Source organism: Schistocerca gregaria, chromosome X (genome assembly GCF_023897955.1).
Source record: "Schistocerca gregaria isolate iqSchGreg1 chromosome X, iqSchGreg1.2, whole genome shotgun sequence".
Taxonomy (NCBI): domain Eukaryota; kingdom Metazoa; phylum Arthropoda; class Insecta; order Orthoptera; family Acrididae; genus Schistocerca; species Schistocerca gregaria.
In genome coordinates, this window is record NC_064931.1 from 44081582 (window position 1) to 44096760 (window position 15179).

At 37.0% G+C, this 15179-nt stretch overlaps 1 protein-coding gene across 11 annotated transcripts in view; it reads left to right on the forward strand.

The window, feature by feature from the left end:
- The window catches only part of LOC126299504 (guanine nucleotide-releasing factor 2), a 361975-nt gene that overhangs the window by 260588 nt on the left and 86208 nt on the right, over window positions 1-15179 (forward strand). For all 11 annotated transcript variants that reach the window (XM_049991460.1, XM_049991454.1, XM_049991453.1 and 8 more), the window contains one exon: window positions 7487-7691. In XM_049991460.1, the coding sequence (XP_049847417.1) occupies window positions 7487-7691 (205 nt within the window). The remainder of the gene's footprint in view (window positions 1-7486; window positions 7692-15179) is intronic.

The following is a 15179-nucleotide window of genomic DNA, read 5'->3' on the forward strand; positions in this document are numbered from 1 at the left end:
TCAAACTCTTCGTGCACTATCATATCTCCTATTTCATCTTCATCTACATTCTCTTCCATTTCTATAATATTGTCCTCAAGAACTTCGCCCTTGTATAGACCCTCTATATACTCCTTCCACCTTTCTGCTTTCCCTTCTTTGCTTAGAACTGGGTTTCCATCTGAGCTCTTGATATTCATAAAAGTGGCTCTCTTTTCTCCAAAGGTCTCTTTAATTTTCCTGTAGGCAGTATCTATCTTACCCCTAGTGAGATAAGCCTCTACATCCTTACATTTGTCCTCTAGCCATCCCTGCTTAGCCATTTTGCACCTTCTGCCGATCTCATTTTTGAGACGTTTGTGTTCCTTTTTGGCTGCTTCATTTACTGCATTTTTATATTTTCTCCTTTCATCAATTAAATTCAATATCTCTTCTATTAGCCCTCGTCTTTTTACCTACTTGATCCTCTGCTACCTTCCCTATTTCATCTCTCAGTTACCCATTCTTCTTCTTCTACTGTATTTCTTTCTCTCATTCTTGTCAATCGTTCCCTAATGCTCTCCCTGAAGCTCTCTACAACCTCTGGTTCTTTCAGTTTATCTAGGTCCCATCTCCTCAAATTCCCATCTTTACAGTTTCTTCAGTTTTAATCTACAGTTCATAACAAATAGATTGTGGTCAGAGTCCACATCTGCCCCTGGAAATGTCTTACAATTTAAAATCTGGTTCCTGAATCTCTCTCTTGCCATTATATAATCTATCTGATACCTTCTAGTATCTCCAGTGTTCTTCCATGTATACAACCTTCTTTCATGATTCTTGAACCAAGTGTTAGCTATGATTAAGTTATGCTCTGTGCAAAATTCTACCAGACGGCTTCCTCTTTCATTTCTCTCCCCCAATCCATATTCACCCACTATGTTTCCTTCTCTCCCTTTTCCTACTATCAAATTCCAGTCACCCATGACTATTAAATTTTCACCTTACTTCACTATCTGAATAATTTCTTTTATTTCATTATACATTTCATCATTATCTTCGTCATCTGCGGAGCTAGTTGGCATATAAACTTGTACTACTATCGTAGGTATTGGCTTCGTATCTATCTTGGCCACCATAATGCGTTCACTATGCTGCTTGTAGTAGCTTGCCTGCATTCCTATTTTTTTAATTCATTATTAAAGCTACTCCTGCATGTCCCCGATTTGATTCTGTATTTATAACCCTGTATTTAGCTGCCCAGAAGTCTTGTTCCTCCTGCCACCGAACTACACCAATTCCCACTATATCTAACTTTAACCTGTCCATTTTGCTTTTTAAATTTTTTATTTTAACCTACCTGCCTGTTTAAGGGATCTGACATTACACTCTCCGATCCGTAGAACACCAGTTTTCTTTCTCCTGATACCAATGTCCTCCTGAGTAGTCCCCGCCCAGAGATCTGAATGGGGGTCTATTTTACCTCCGGAATATTTTACCCAAGAGGATGCAATCATCATTTAACCACACAGTATAGAAAAATTACGGCTGTAGTTTCCTCTTGCTTTCAGCCGTTTGCAGTACCAGCACAGCAAGGCTGTTTTGGGTAGTGTTGCAAGGCCAGATCAGTCAATCATCCAGACTGTTGCCGTTGCAACTACTGAAAGGCTGCTGGCCCTGCAACTACTGAAAACGGTGCTGCCGCTCTTCAGGAACCACACGTTTGTCTGGTTTCTCAATAGATACCCCTACGTTGTGGTTGCACCTACGGTACAGCTATCTGTATCGCTGTGGCACGCTTGCCTCCCCACCAATGGCAAGGTCCATGGTTCATGGGGGGGGGGGGGGGAGAGGGGGGGGGGGGCTATCTGGTTTGAGAACTGTTAAAGAAATGGTTAGTTTCGTCATTCTGCAAGGAGGTGTATTCTCATAATGAAACAAGTCACATGCAGACTTGCCATAGCTACTTCTTTTCAGTTGTTTTGGAAAACATCTGAATGTCATATGCATGTTTGTCTATGGTAGTGCCATACTTTCGTAAAGTATGTTTATGTAAATCCCCCACCATGCTGTTTTCACTCTTGTTGACTGAACAGAATTATAGATTATGATCTTTATGTCCCTGGATTACACTCTTAAGCATCCGCTGATTGCTCATCTCTCTGTGTGAAATTGCTGATTTAGGTCTTTAAGACATCATCAAATTCAATCCAAAGAATACAATATATGTGCAGGTACGTTTATCCATTTTCGAAAATGAAGCCCATTATCTTTGGTAGCAGCTGTTGGCATCCAGATTTACTTTCAACGTTAAGTGAATTTTTTTGCGTCTGAATTTGATGAACTAACAAAAAGCCATCACTATAACTGGAGACGAATGCCTAAATTTCAAATACTGCCAATAAAACCAATGTTTCACACAAAGATCCATATTGAAATCATTAAAAGGTTATCATATAAAAATACTCCCAATTAATCTCAGTGGCTAACGGAGACACGACTGTGCAAGGTATGAAAACATAGGCCCTTGCACCTCTTCCAGTAGTCATTGAGGAATCTTATAACAGTGAAAAAGATTGTGTACTGCTGGTACAAGTGCAGCAATGGCTCAGAACCCAGTGATTCTCTAAACTTTCACAACAGTTTTTATAGTTGTAGGTAACTGAACTTCTTATAGTTGCAGTGTTTATTCTAAATATTGATTGCATCATAATTGTTTCCCATTTGTAAATGTTCTTTTTCTTTAAAAATCTAATGCAATAATTGAAACTCGGTTGTTCGGTAAGCATGAAGTGTGAATGCTATAATGTCTCAATATAAGTGACTTAATAGAGGAATAGATTAGAGGAAGAGGTACAAAGCAACATAATTAGCTATAGACAATTTTTGTTATTAGCTCATAGTATATGTTTAGCACTTGGTTCTAGTTTAGAGATATTTTGTTTTGTTTTTATTTTGTGATTAACTCCTTAGCTAAACAGTTCTGTTAAGCTAATTCCAACTTCATATGTGTAGCTCATATGTGAATGGCTTGCCACAGGGGAAAAGATGTTTGTTGTTGTTGACTATTAAAGTGTGATTTACTTCAAACCTAGTTAGTATTATAACTGAAATGGAATAATTTCTTGTTACTTTTACACTGTAATGAAGTTTGGTATGTGAATCTAGTCGGATGATGATCAGGAAAATTACATGTTGGGCATGTGTACAATTGTCTGTTGTTGCTTCTTAATTTTGAAAATTTTGTTTCAATTAACTAGGTATACAAGTCTAATACAATTCATGAGAAGAAATGAAGTACCTAAAAAAATGGATTTTATAATGTATTACATTTTTTCATGATAGGCATTTTGCTGTTTAATCAATACATACTTTACTTTTCATATATCCAGAGAAACAACTTGACAGTGTTTATGTCATGACCACATACTCTGAGGATAACCAAGGCATTAGTATATCCCTCTTTGTCTCTGTGTATCAAAAATTCATTTACAGACTGACTTGTTTTAAAACACAAACGTTTTGTTGAGTGCATAAAATATGTATCTGAGTAAATGTCCCACGTGTATGGGACAGTCAAATTAAAATGAGACAGATGGGAAAAAGAGTGAGTAAATGGCATTATTCTTGATATTTGATTTATAAGCATAAGACTGTGGTGCAAGGCATGATTCTCTGCCTAACAGTTCATCTCCCTATGTTGGAGACATCCTCAGAGGCTGTAATGACTCAGAAAGCTGTTACTGACACATACAAGTACTGACACATACAAGCTCAGCAAGCCAAACTATTCATTATACTTTCTCCAACAGTGGAAAACAAAATGTGTCTTAGCCCCATAAATAAAATACTGGCACTAACACCCATGCCAGCCTCCATTTTATAAGTAAGCAAACTGGCAATTACTTAAAAAATAATCACCATAAGTATTACTACATTTATCTCAATGTGAGACAAGAAAATGTTTGCAGTTGCCTACAGAACCATGATTGTGCCTGGGCATGCAACTCTTTGTCTGAAGCAAATCAACGGCCACAAAAGTCTTTCTTCAGGGTTCCAAAAATATGGAAATTGCATGAGAAGAGGCAGGGGCTATATGGAGGATGTGTAAAAACTTCCCAGCGAAACTTCTACAGAGTAGCCAAAACAACCATGGCAACATGTGAACGGGCATTATGCTACAACAGAATGATGCTGTCTGTCAACATTTCTGTCCGTTTCGATCTGATGACACACTTCAGTTTTTGCAGGGGGTGAATCTGTGTGATTCCATTATTGGCCCTGACACTTGCTCTCCAATCCAGAATGATGACAACGTTTTTCATCTCCTGGAGCAGTGTAGAATACCTTTATATGTGCTACAGTGGTGTCGACATTCTATTCAACTTCTGGCTCTCGATTAGGCTGTGGGGAAACCTATGGCACACAGATTTTCCATATCTTCAGATGCTCTGTCATGATGGCATTAGTGGTACTGTAACTGATGCCCAACGTGAACCGAATGTTGTCCACCATCGATCATTTCTTACTGCAGCATCCACCGCACCAGTGATAGAAGGGGTAATGACACAGTGGGTCTGTCCTGGCCGACTGCTGTCTTTCAATGACACCCGATATTCTCAACATGTTTATTCCACTAAAACACACACACACACACACACACACACACCTGCACTATCAACACTCGCACTGTCTTGTCTCATTTTCATTTGACTGTCCTTATATTATTCCTATCTGTTATGTCTTTTGTACTGTAGGAGACATGCAGAAATCTTAGCTCATAGATAGAGGAACAAGGGACAAGTTTATCCATTCTCATACATTAAGCCTACATTCTTTGTTAGGAGCAATTGGTGTCCAAATTGACTTTCAACCTTAACTGAATTCTTTTTGTGTCTGAATTTGTTGAACTAACACAGAGCCATAGCTATTGTTGGAGATAAATGCCTAGATTTGAAATAGAGCCATAGAGGCAGTGTTTCACACAAACAACTGATTCATTCAGTATTGTTTGGTAGTCTTGAAAGACCTGATTACAGAATGATGAAATGTAATCTTATACGTATTTCAAATGCAAATGTGTGTGTGTGTGTGTGTGTGTGTGTGTGTGTGTGTGTGTGTGTGTGTGTGTGTGTGTGTGTGTGTTGTTTGTTTGTTTGTTTGTTTTAGTATGTTTGTCACTCCTTCATGCTGAAATGGGTGCAAAGATTTGGATGAAATTTGGAATGAAGATAGCTTATACCGTGAATGTAGACATAGGCTACCTGTCAGTTGGTTGGGAGTGAAAAAGAAATGCATCCCACTACAAATGAATACCCATACATTATTCATCAAGCATTTGAGAATCGGAGCACTTAGTGACCAAATGTTACACATAATTTCAAACCTTAGTGAAATTTTTGTTGCTGACAACACTTACAAAGGGATGAAAAGAAAACAAGTTTATCGCTTGCTGCATTTTTGCTGTTCATGCAGTAAAACTGTAGCATGAAGCATGACATTTTAATTTATTGCTTCCTTACCACTTAAGTGTATTCTTGACACATTTTGCGGAGTGTGTTCACATATGCCATGGAATGTACCACCAAAATTATATCATTGTACGACACACAGTACAGAAGATAGAACATCATAAACATTGAGCTGTGTGATAATGAAACTGCAGGGCAAAATCTGCTAAACATTCAGTTAAAATATGTGTACAAATATGTGTGAAATACATTTGACACGTGTGTATGCGGGTAAAGACACGGGTAAATAGCTCTTCCTAAATCCATGGAACCATTTCAAACAAATTTGGTAGACAGATTAGCTATGATCTGGAAAGAAATGCTGTGGGGTGAAAACCACGAGCCTCCTTTTGTGATGGGGGTGATAACATGGAGAGAGTAGGGGGAGGAGAAAATGGACAAATAAAAGATTGGAATAAATAGGTATCTGTGCAACACCAGGTACTCTGCTATCTCTAGGTATATGCAGAGAACGACGTCTTAGAACATTGTTTAGAGACACTTATTGTGGTTGATTTCCAGTTCTCCATACTCTCTGAGACAATTATGATCTTTCCTGTGCTAATTGTGTTGCAGATACTCATGGTATTATTTAATCCTTTTTCTGCCACAGTTTATAATTCACCACTCAGTCACGTGAAAATGTGTTCCTTGAAGTAAATGAGTGAGTTGTGCGTAACATGAGTTCTGTCATTTTTCCCTTTCATCTCCAAATTTGGTTGCTTTTTTCTGATATCGTGTGATTTGCTAGGCCACAAGTGGCTCATGCTGCAGGACTTCCAAGACATATCCTTTTGTGATGGTGCATGCATGTGGATAGTGAGTTTTAGTATTAACATCTTTTTACAAATTACTGTTTAACCGCAGGTGGGGCATTTAAGTTCTTTCTCCTTTTCAGTCACTGAAATTACATTTGTAATTTTCAGTTGGTTCCTGTGAGTTTGTTAAATAATTTTTTGATAAAAAGATAAAAACTATTTATGGAAACATCTAATTTTGACAACTCAGATGTCATCAAATTCTTAACTACAACAGGTTATAGCGAAGGAATAATATTTCTGAGAACATCACATCTTTATCCTCATATAGTGGGCACTCAGAATGATAGCATATTTCATCATACAATAAATCACTTAGTGAGTAATATTGTTTCCCTTTAATCAATGTATTTTTAAGCACAGATACAAATTCTGCTTTCCTCAATGCACTGTATTTTTTCAGTGTACTTGAGCTTGTTTTAAGTTGTACAAAATGTTATGTTTACTTCATCAACTTGTGCAACAAATTACAGAATACCCTTTTTTGTTATTTCATAGGCATTTCCCAACTTTTGCTTTCTGCAGAAAAATATTGATGATCATTCTGAAAATCCAGTTTTGAAATTTGTAAGGTTGCCTTTGCTTTTGTTGTCTCACAGCAGCCACATTAGTTTGAGTTCAGTTTTTCTGTCATGTGATTCAGATGTTTCAAATTTTTTTTTTTTCTTTTTTTTTTTTTTTTTTTTTGGTGCTGCAAAAATTGTTATATTAAATTGTACGAATTCCATATCATGACTGGCACATAGTAGCTTACTGTGAATTTTACTGTTTTTAGTTGCTATACAGTCAGTTTCTACCATTCCACATTAATTTGATTGATTAGTGTCATTTATCAGAAAGGTAAGTTCTTCACAATCTAGATTGGAACATACAGAGACGACTACCACCACCACCACCACCACCACTACTACTTTTTAATCTTGCATTTCTAATTTAATACAAATGGTATGTTACTTAACTATTGTAATAGAAATGCACTATGAAAACTCTCTAACTGTCTAGTTATATGATTTGATCATTAAGCCTCGTTTCATTACTTATTCATATATTTTGAATCTGTTTCTGCTTTTGTAGTGAAAAGTGTAATAATATTGAGCATGTTAATGCTTTATGCAGAATAATTATGTTGTTTATAATTTTTAATTTGTGAAGTTTTTTTCTATGAACAAAGTATATTCATTCATCCTAAATTTATTTCAGTAATGGCATACATGGAAATGTTTGGGAACTGCACACATGGCAGCACAAGCGAATTCATGAGGCATTCTGTACATACATACAATCTCCTCCAAGCTGAGTGGCAGCAGCAGGAGCTCTCCCTATCATCAACACAATCCTGCTCATTCTCTCTTGTCTCAACAAGTCAGATATTTCCAAATGCAACAACATTTGGTACAATTGACAGGTAAGCTGATAGTCTTTTACACAAGTGCATTTTTAAATCTTTGCCTACATAATCTTCCTTGTCTAATTCAGCTTTAAATAAATCATGGCTATGAATTTTAGCAAGGCTGAGCCACTTGTCTCTTTACTTCCAATAATTAAAAGTAATTGCACAGTGACCAAGACGCTAGTGTGATATCGAGGAGAAATGTTTCAAATTCCCATCCAGCCATGTTTATTTAAAATTTTCATTGTTGTCCAAAATTGCTTGTGACATATATCAGGTTTGTTCCTTTAACTAGGCTGACTGCCTGTCACAACCTGCCTGATGTTGCTGGCCGTTCATAATTATCTTAGCTACAAAAATGTATTAAACTCTAACATTCCTCTTTTTCTGTAGAGTATTAAAATTGTGCAAAGTTTATAGCTGGACTGTCCTAAAAATAATTGTGCGAGTTCATCATGTGACAAACTCATTTTAGCCAGAAGGTCTTTGAGATTATTTGGCTGCCTCTGCGGGATGCCAAATGATGCAAAAACATCTGCTACTTTCATTGATGTAAGTGCAGCACATGATACAGTTGGGAAACATGGGCTGCTTTGTAAATTATTATGATTTGTTCCATGCAGACAAACAAGAAAACTAATGTACAATGTGTTACCTGAACGAACATTAACTATAACTACAGGAAAAAACACTAGCTGTCCAAAAGTTTTGAATAATGGCTTGCTGCAGGCAGCATCTGTCCTCACTCCTCTGTTAAGAAATCCCCTGATCTAGACATCTTAAGCTAGTACTTCTCTCAATGGGGGTGACAACCTAACTCAAATAAAACAAAAGTTGCATGTTTCCATGTGTCCAATAGATTGGCACACACAACCCGTGATATTTGTTTTGAGGGAGACAAACTACGTCATAACATGCATCCAAAATATCTTGGGGATCGCATTAGACAGAACACTTTCTTTTAAGGAGTGCTTGTCATGAACGTGTACTCAAATGCAGAAATAAGACCCATCATGAGCTCTGTGGCATTAGTTGGGGATTGTCAGTAGACACTCTTTGAGTATCGAAACTCAGATTAGTACACTCAACAGCAGAGTGCTATGCATCTGTCTTGCTTCATAGTCCATATCTGAAATAGATAGGTGTACCACTTACCAAATCCAAGTGTGTTGTTAGTGGATCAGTACAACCTACCCCCACATACTGGTTACCTGTCAGTCACATTCCGTCTCCTAATGTCAGACTGAAGAATTTTCTTCTACATTAACATTGGAAGATTGTTGATAACCCTGGCCTTCCAATATTGAATTATGTATTCCCTGTGGAGGAAAGAACGTTACAATAAAGACATACCACTCTTATCGCAGCCAGGATTCTTGTTGAAAATGTCTCCAGTGTGATCAGTGGCTGGAAACGTTGCTGGAAACAAAACTGTCCTCCACAGTTTCTAAAACTGCACTGCATCCAAGAGGAGCCCCCTGGGTATGACCACCAGCCATGGGAAATTTGGGCTACTCTGAATCACAGCCAAATGAGCCATGGAAGGTGCACAAACACTGTCCACAAGGGGGCAAATCATCATCACAATTTTGTGTCTGGTGCTGAATGACAAACAGTTATCATGTCATATTAACATCTCCTGCATGTCTATACAAGTGTCCTTTTGAAAGTATCCTGACATTCACAAGTGGAGTGATATGAAAGATCTTGATATTCTCCTATAGCTGTTGTCATTTATGTTATATTATGTGGGAGAGCTTTGTTGAAGTGTTGATATGTAGTAGTTTTCTAATATTTGTATATGTATAGCTATTCTTGTAATTCAAAAGCTCTTAATGAATGCAGTGTGATAAATTAAGTAATTAAAATTGTGTAAGCTGCATGCAGTAAATATGTGGAAGAGATTATATTTTCTGAACACATTCCTCATTCCGTCAGAACCTTAACAGTTTGTTTTATCTGCAGAGCGTATCATCTTACTACATGTCACCCTATAGTTCCCTGGTGGCTCCATGAAAACATCTCTCTCCATAGTGAAGTAACATCATATCCACTTCAAAGCTGCTGCTCCCTCAAATGGAACAATATAATTGCATTGAGTTTTTTTTTGTACGTGTTAGCAGAGTATATGCTGTGATGAACATTTTGTCTTTGTAAAATTCTGTGCCCAACCAGGTCGCACACAGTGTTTGCTTTTCTTTAGTGTCATTTACTTCTGTCCATAGCTTCCAAGCTTCACAAAAAGTTGGACAAACACAAGGATTGTTCATGTGGATCTCATTGGTGTGCTAGTTCAACAGCACAGCAGGAGAGCATCTATGGAGCTTAGAAGGTATAAGCAGAAACCAGTGACAAGTTCAAATTTTGAGATGATCTGTGAGGTACATTTGTGTTAAATGGTTGGTGGCACACTCCCTTTTGGAATCACAAATGTTAATCACATTGTCAGTCAGGGCTTTGACTAACTTTTGTGTGACTCAAAAATCATTCCAACTGTTCCCAAGGTATTGGGCCATCCCCTGTTGCTTCCAGCTTCATGTTCCTTTGGTCATATCCTCTTACAATCTGTTCTATCATGGCCTCCTTTAACTAGCATACTAGAATGTTCTGTTTGGCAATGCTGTACTCTCTGCTTTTTGTTGGCTGTTTGCTTGCATACAGAAGACTGATCTCTATGAGTGTTTGTCATATCTATATTGAAATGGTGTGCTTTGTGCCTTATTTCAGTAGATTTAATTATAGCTTTGCTACATTTGTCTCTATTTATTGAAATATTCCTTCAATTTATATTTTAGTGAGTTTAAATACGTTTTAATATTTTTACATGTTAGACTGATGACTGGTTTCAACACACACTCGCCCACCATTCCACACACATAAATGGAGCTTAATCAATGCTGTCTAGCCACGGAATAGTATAGGACAGTCAAAACATGAATAAAAAGTGTTTTAGAAAACCCATGCCTACCTCTTTCTACAAAATATTCCTTCCAGTCCCACATTTTTGCCTAATGTTTGCGTGTCTATAATTACTTCTACACCAAATCAGAAACTAATATTCGTTCACAGCTGTGCACCAATTTTTTGTCCATTCCAGTTTACATCACACGAATTGTCTGCTATCAATCGTGTAGAATTTTGCGTCGCTATGTTACTTATCAGGGTAATCAATAGAAGACCTAGTATGTGAAAGTAGAGTGCCAAGTCAGTCTTGAACTTAAAAAAAGATGGATATTCCTACGCGATCAATTTAAATATAGATGTCAGCTTTTGAAATTAAATTTGCTGTTTTGTTTCATTTGTCAAGAAGCTATGAGAAAAAGTAGTGACAAGGTGGCAGTTTCCAGTACTTGTTATGCATTTACACACACCGGCAATACTTATTGTTTGTAAGATGTGTACTTCACATATTGCCTGTTCTGGTATTTTAAAAATGTGATCTTTGTTTCTCTTGGACTTTGGGATGTAGCTTTACTTTTACCAATTTACACTCAAAAATGAGGAGCCTGTTACATCATGACTGCATAGATTTCAGCTCTTGAAATTACATTTGCTGTTTTCTGTCATTTGTCAAGAAGCTATGAGAAAAGAATAGAAATTGTACTCTAGCAGTATAAAAATCTGCCAGACTAAAGATTAGTTTGTTATGTAAGCCTACCTTTAAAAGCACTAAGTGATTGCCCCTAAACTAATAATCTGTGAGGAGCAAAGATGAAACAACTGATCATTGCCAAAATGAGCAAGGAAATCTTAGATCCATAAATTCAGTATACGTCATTCAATTTCACATTTTTCACAATGAATACTTGTTTGTAAATTGTAAGACACCATAAAGCCCTTGAATGGAAAAAACATCATGTGTCTGTAATACAGTTTGCATCTGGCAAAACGCAATACATAACTATCAGTTATAGTACTGGTCATATGAGACAAAGGAAATGAGGCATTTTGGTGTCAGTATAACAACTTTGTGGCTTGACTGTAACTTGGTGTTCACAATAGACCTAGACTAAGTTATTTTCTTAACAGTAGAAGCATTATGATATACAAGTATTAAAATGTTCAAAAGGCTACATTCATTATTTTATTTTAGTACTTACAGTACTGTATGATACCAAAAACATTGTAGAAACTTTTTGGACCCTGGTCAGCAAGTTGCTGAAGGCAGACCAAAGCTGGACTGCTGGAATTGCTGCAGTGTCATCCAAAATTTCCTGCTGCTGCAGTTCTTTAAGACCATGAGGGTTGTTGCAATACACCTTAGACTTCAGGGCTCGTTCCACAAAGTAATTACACATTATAGATCAGATGACTTGAGTGGCCAGCTAGGGCCACGACAGACTAACTGCTAACAGCTCTATCAGGCATGAAGATTGTGTAAATGAGCTCCAAGGTTCAGTTGGCTGTATGGGCAGTTGCTCCATCCTGTTGGAAGTAACTTTAGGTCTTTTCTTCTTCTGTTAATGCTCTCACAAATGGTTTCAAAAGTTGGCAATTTAATGTGCTGACGGCAGCATCTAATAAAAGAAGATGGGGACCAATAATGCAGCAGGCAGACACTAAACACCAAACCCCAACCTTCTGATCATACAATGGTGTTTTTTGGAAGTTATGCAGATTCTCCACTGCCCAGAATCTGTGATTCTGTGAGTTTACATAACCACTCAGGTGAAACCAGGCTTCATCAGACATAAAGAATAGGTCCATGTCCAGTCCATTCACTGTTATCTCACTAAACAGCCACTCACAAAACTGGAGGCACTGAGGAGCATCTGCTGGCTTTAATGCATGAACAACAGTCACTCCAGTCCACTTGACTGGGCCAGTTGTGCTTATGCTGCCCTGTACACCACATGAGTGTGGTAAGCTTTCTCTTACTTTCCAAGTTTTCATGCCTGCAACTGTAATTTCTTAATATTGTGCAATTTGAGATAAGAGTATTGGCAAAAGTATGCTAACATCATGTTGATTCCACTGAAAGATGGGGTATGACAAATAACAGACACTGTTCTTTTGTAAAGCTTCTTTCACTTTTTTAAGTTCGCAATAGATGCTGAGATACTTTCTTTATTATTTTACTTTAAAAATGTGTGTTCAGAATGTGGACTAATCAAAATGTGGCAAACTTTAAAGAAACATTTCCCCAACTCAGACGTGTCTTCTGATGGAGACACTTAAACCACCTCTGTTAAGGTCATTGAAATAGATGTTGGTAGTTGTACCACTAGCAGTGCCCAAGAACAACAATCAACATGTTTGAGGGCCTTACATGTAACATAACTGATTACAGAAATAAGAAATGAGGACAGACATATCTACATCAAAATCTGTTGTATAATTTTGAGTTGCAATGGATCCCAAGAAAACATCTCTCTAAGAACACATCATCAATAGATTACCTCAGGTTTAAGAATTCTAATGAGATGACATGAAACTTCACTCTACTGTATTTTGCAGAATGAAGTATTAAATGATTTTTTATCCTAATTTTTGTTTCAGATTACAAATTCTTCTCTACTGAAACATTGTAATTCCCTCCAGACAGCTATCAGTATGAACTGAAATGCTATAGGAAGGCCAAAATTCAAGTTAGAAGTGGTTTATACAACCCTTCTGTACCTCATTGTATAAAATATTCCCTCCAATCCCACATTATCACTCAGTGCTTTCTTATGTGTAACAGTAATGCAGAAACTAATACTTGTTAACAGCTGTGCACCAATTTTTGTCTCTTCCCACTCACTTCACATAATTCACTGCTATTAATCTCAAATAACTGAAGCATTACAGCACTACTCACTGAGGCTATCAGTAAATAACCTGGTACATGAAATTAGAATGCTGAGAGAGTCTTGACAAAGCAGCACATTCCTACTGGAAATGACACATCAGTAGTTACAATGTGACAGTTTACATTACTTGTTATGCATTTATACACATTAGCACTGCTCATTCTTTCCAAGAAAAATATTTCAAAAATTGCATGTTGTGGTAGTCAAAAACATGTTGTTTGTTGTACATGGATAGTAAGTTTTCAATTTCTTTGTTAGAACATATGGTACCTTCAGTTCAGTTAAGGAGCATGCAGTTATTTTTTTAATGGTTTTAGCTACATGATGCATTGCCAAAAATGTTTCCTTAACACTCAGATTGTCCCACACCAGTTTAATAAATTGTTAATATCTTTGAAATGTTCATCATTTGCTGATTCAGATGGCAATTCCGACAGGTTCCTTTTTAACATTACTTTCATTGGACTGTGAATTTTAACTGTTTTCCATCATTTGCGAGTTATTTCAGAGGGAAGAGAGTCTTTTTATGGAAAATATTGTCCTTCAAACTAACTTTGTCTCTCCATATCACTGGAATTATCATATGATTAATCTGTAGTGGAGTTTTAAATAAGCAATTTCTTTTAATTTTGTACAGGTATCTGATAACAGAAAATTTTGTCTGTACATTTTCTGCTGGATTATCAGAGCTAGGTAAAGCAAGTATTTTGTCAACATCTTTCAGATTCAATCAGTTGTTTGTAACGCATTTGAATATATGTACAAAATCAAAAAAATCGGAAGTATGTGAACTGCAAGGTGTATTAAAGTAACTGATGGTTAATTGTTCAATATAACAAACATTTTCCTGTTAAAGCAATACTTTGAAACCATAGCTTGAAATGAATGTCAGTAATTTCAAAGTAAGCTCCAAAAATTCTCAACCTGCAAGATTCCTCGCTGTAAATAAACAGACAATTTCTGTCAAATGGTCAGTTGCAGATGAAATCAAGAAAAATCAGCAGTACAAGCAGGCTGATTTTCAGAAAAACTCATTGTAGTGCCATTATGACATGAAAGCGTATCATCAATATAAGTTTCATTTATCTGAACAACACCTTGCTTCTTTCTCCCTCACTTAATCTGTAGCAAGCTAATTGCAAATAATTCATGATTTCACTTGAAACATTAGAAGACAGGTGGAGCTTTCCTGACATACTTCACATGTGTTCAAAATGTGGCAAAACTGAAATGTCATGTCCAGAAACATCATAGCTTGAGGATGACTGTTCGTACAAAAGGAATGCAAAGGAAATTGTTTTGCAAGTGTAACATCTCTTCATTTTGAAGAGAAGCACTATTTGTTGAAGCACAAAAAGCAGATGCTTATTTAATTTATCTTCTTTTTTCCAGTGCTCACAATTTTCATGCAGAATATCATTAGTAATTTTCCTGATCGTGCCATTGTAATAGGGGGTCACTTCAACGTCCCAGGTATAGATTGGGAGTGTTATGCCATCAAAACTGGTGCCAGAGACAGGGAATCGTGTGGCATTGTTCTGGATGGCTTGTCTGAAAATTACCTTGAGCAGACAGTTAGAGAACCAACTTGTGAGGGTAACGTCTGAGACCTCCTGGCAACAAACAGACCTGAACTTATCGAATCAGTTAACATAGAGGAAGGTATCAGCGATTGTACGACTATGACAGCACCTATGATGATGGGTCCTAC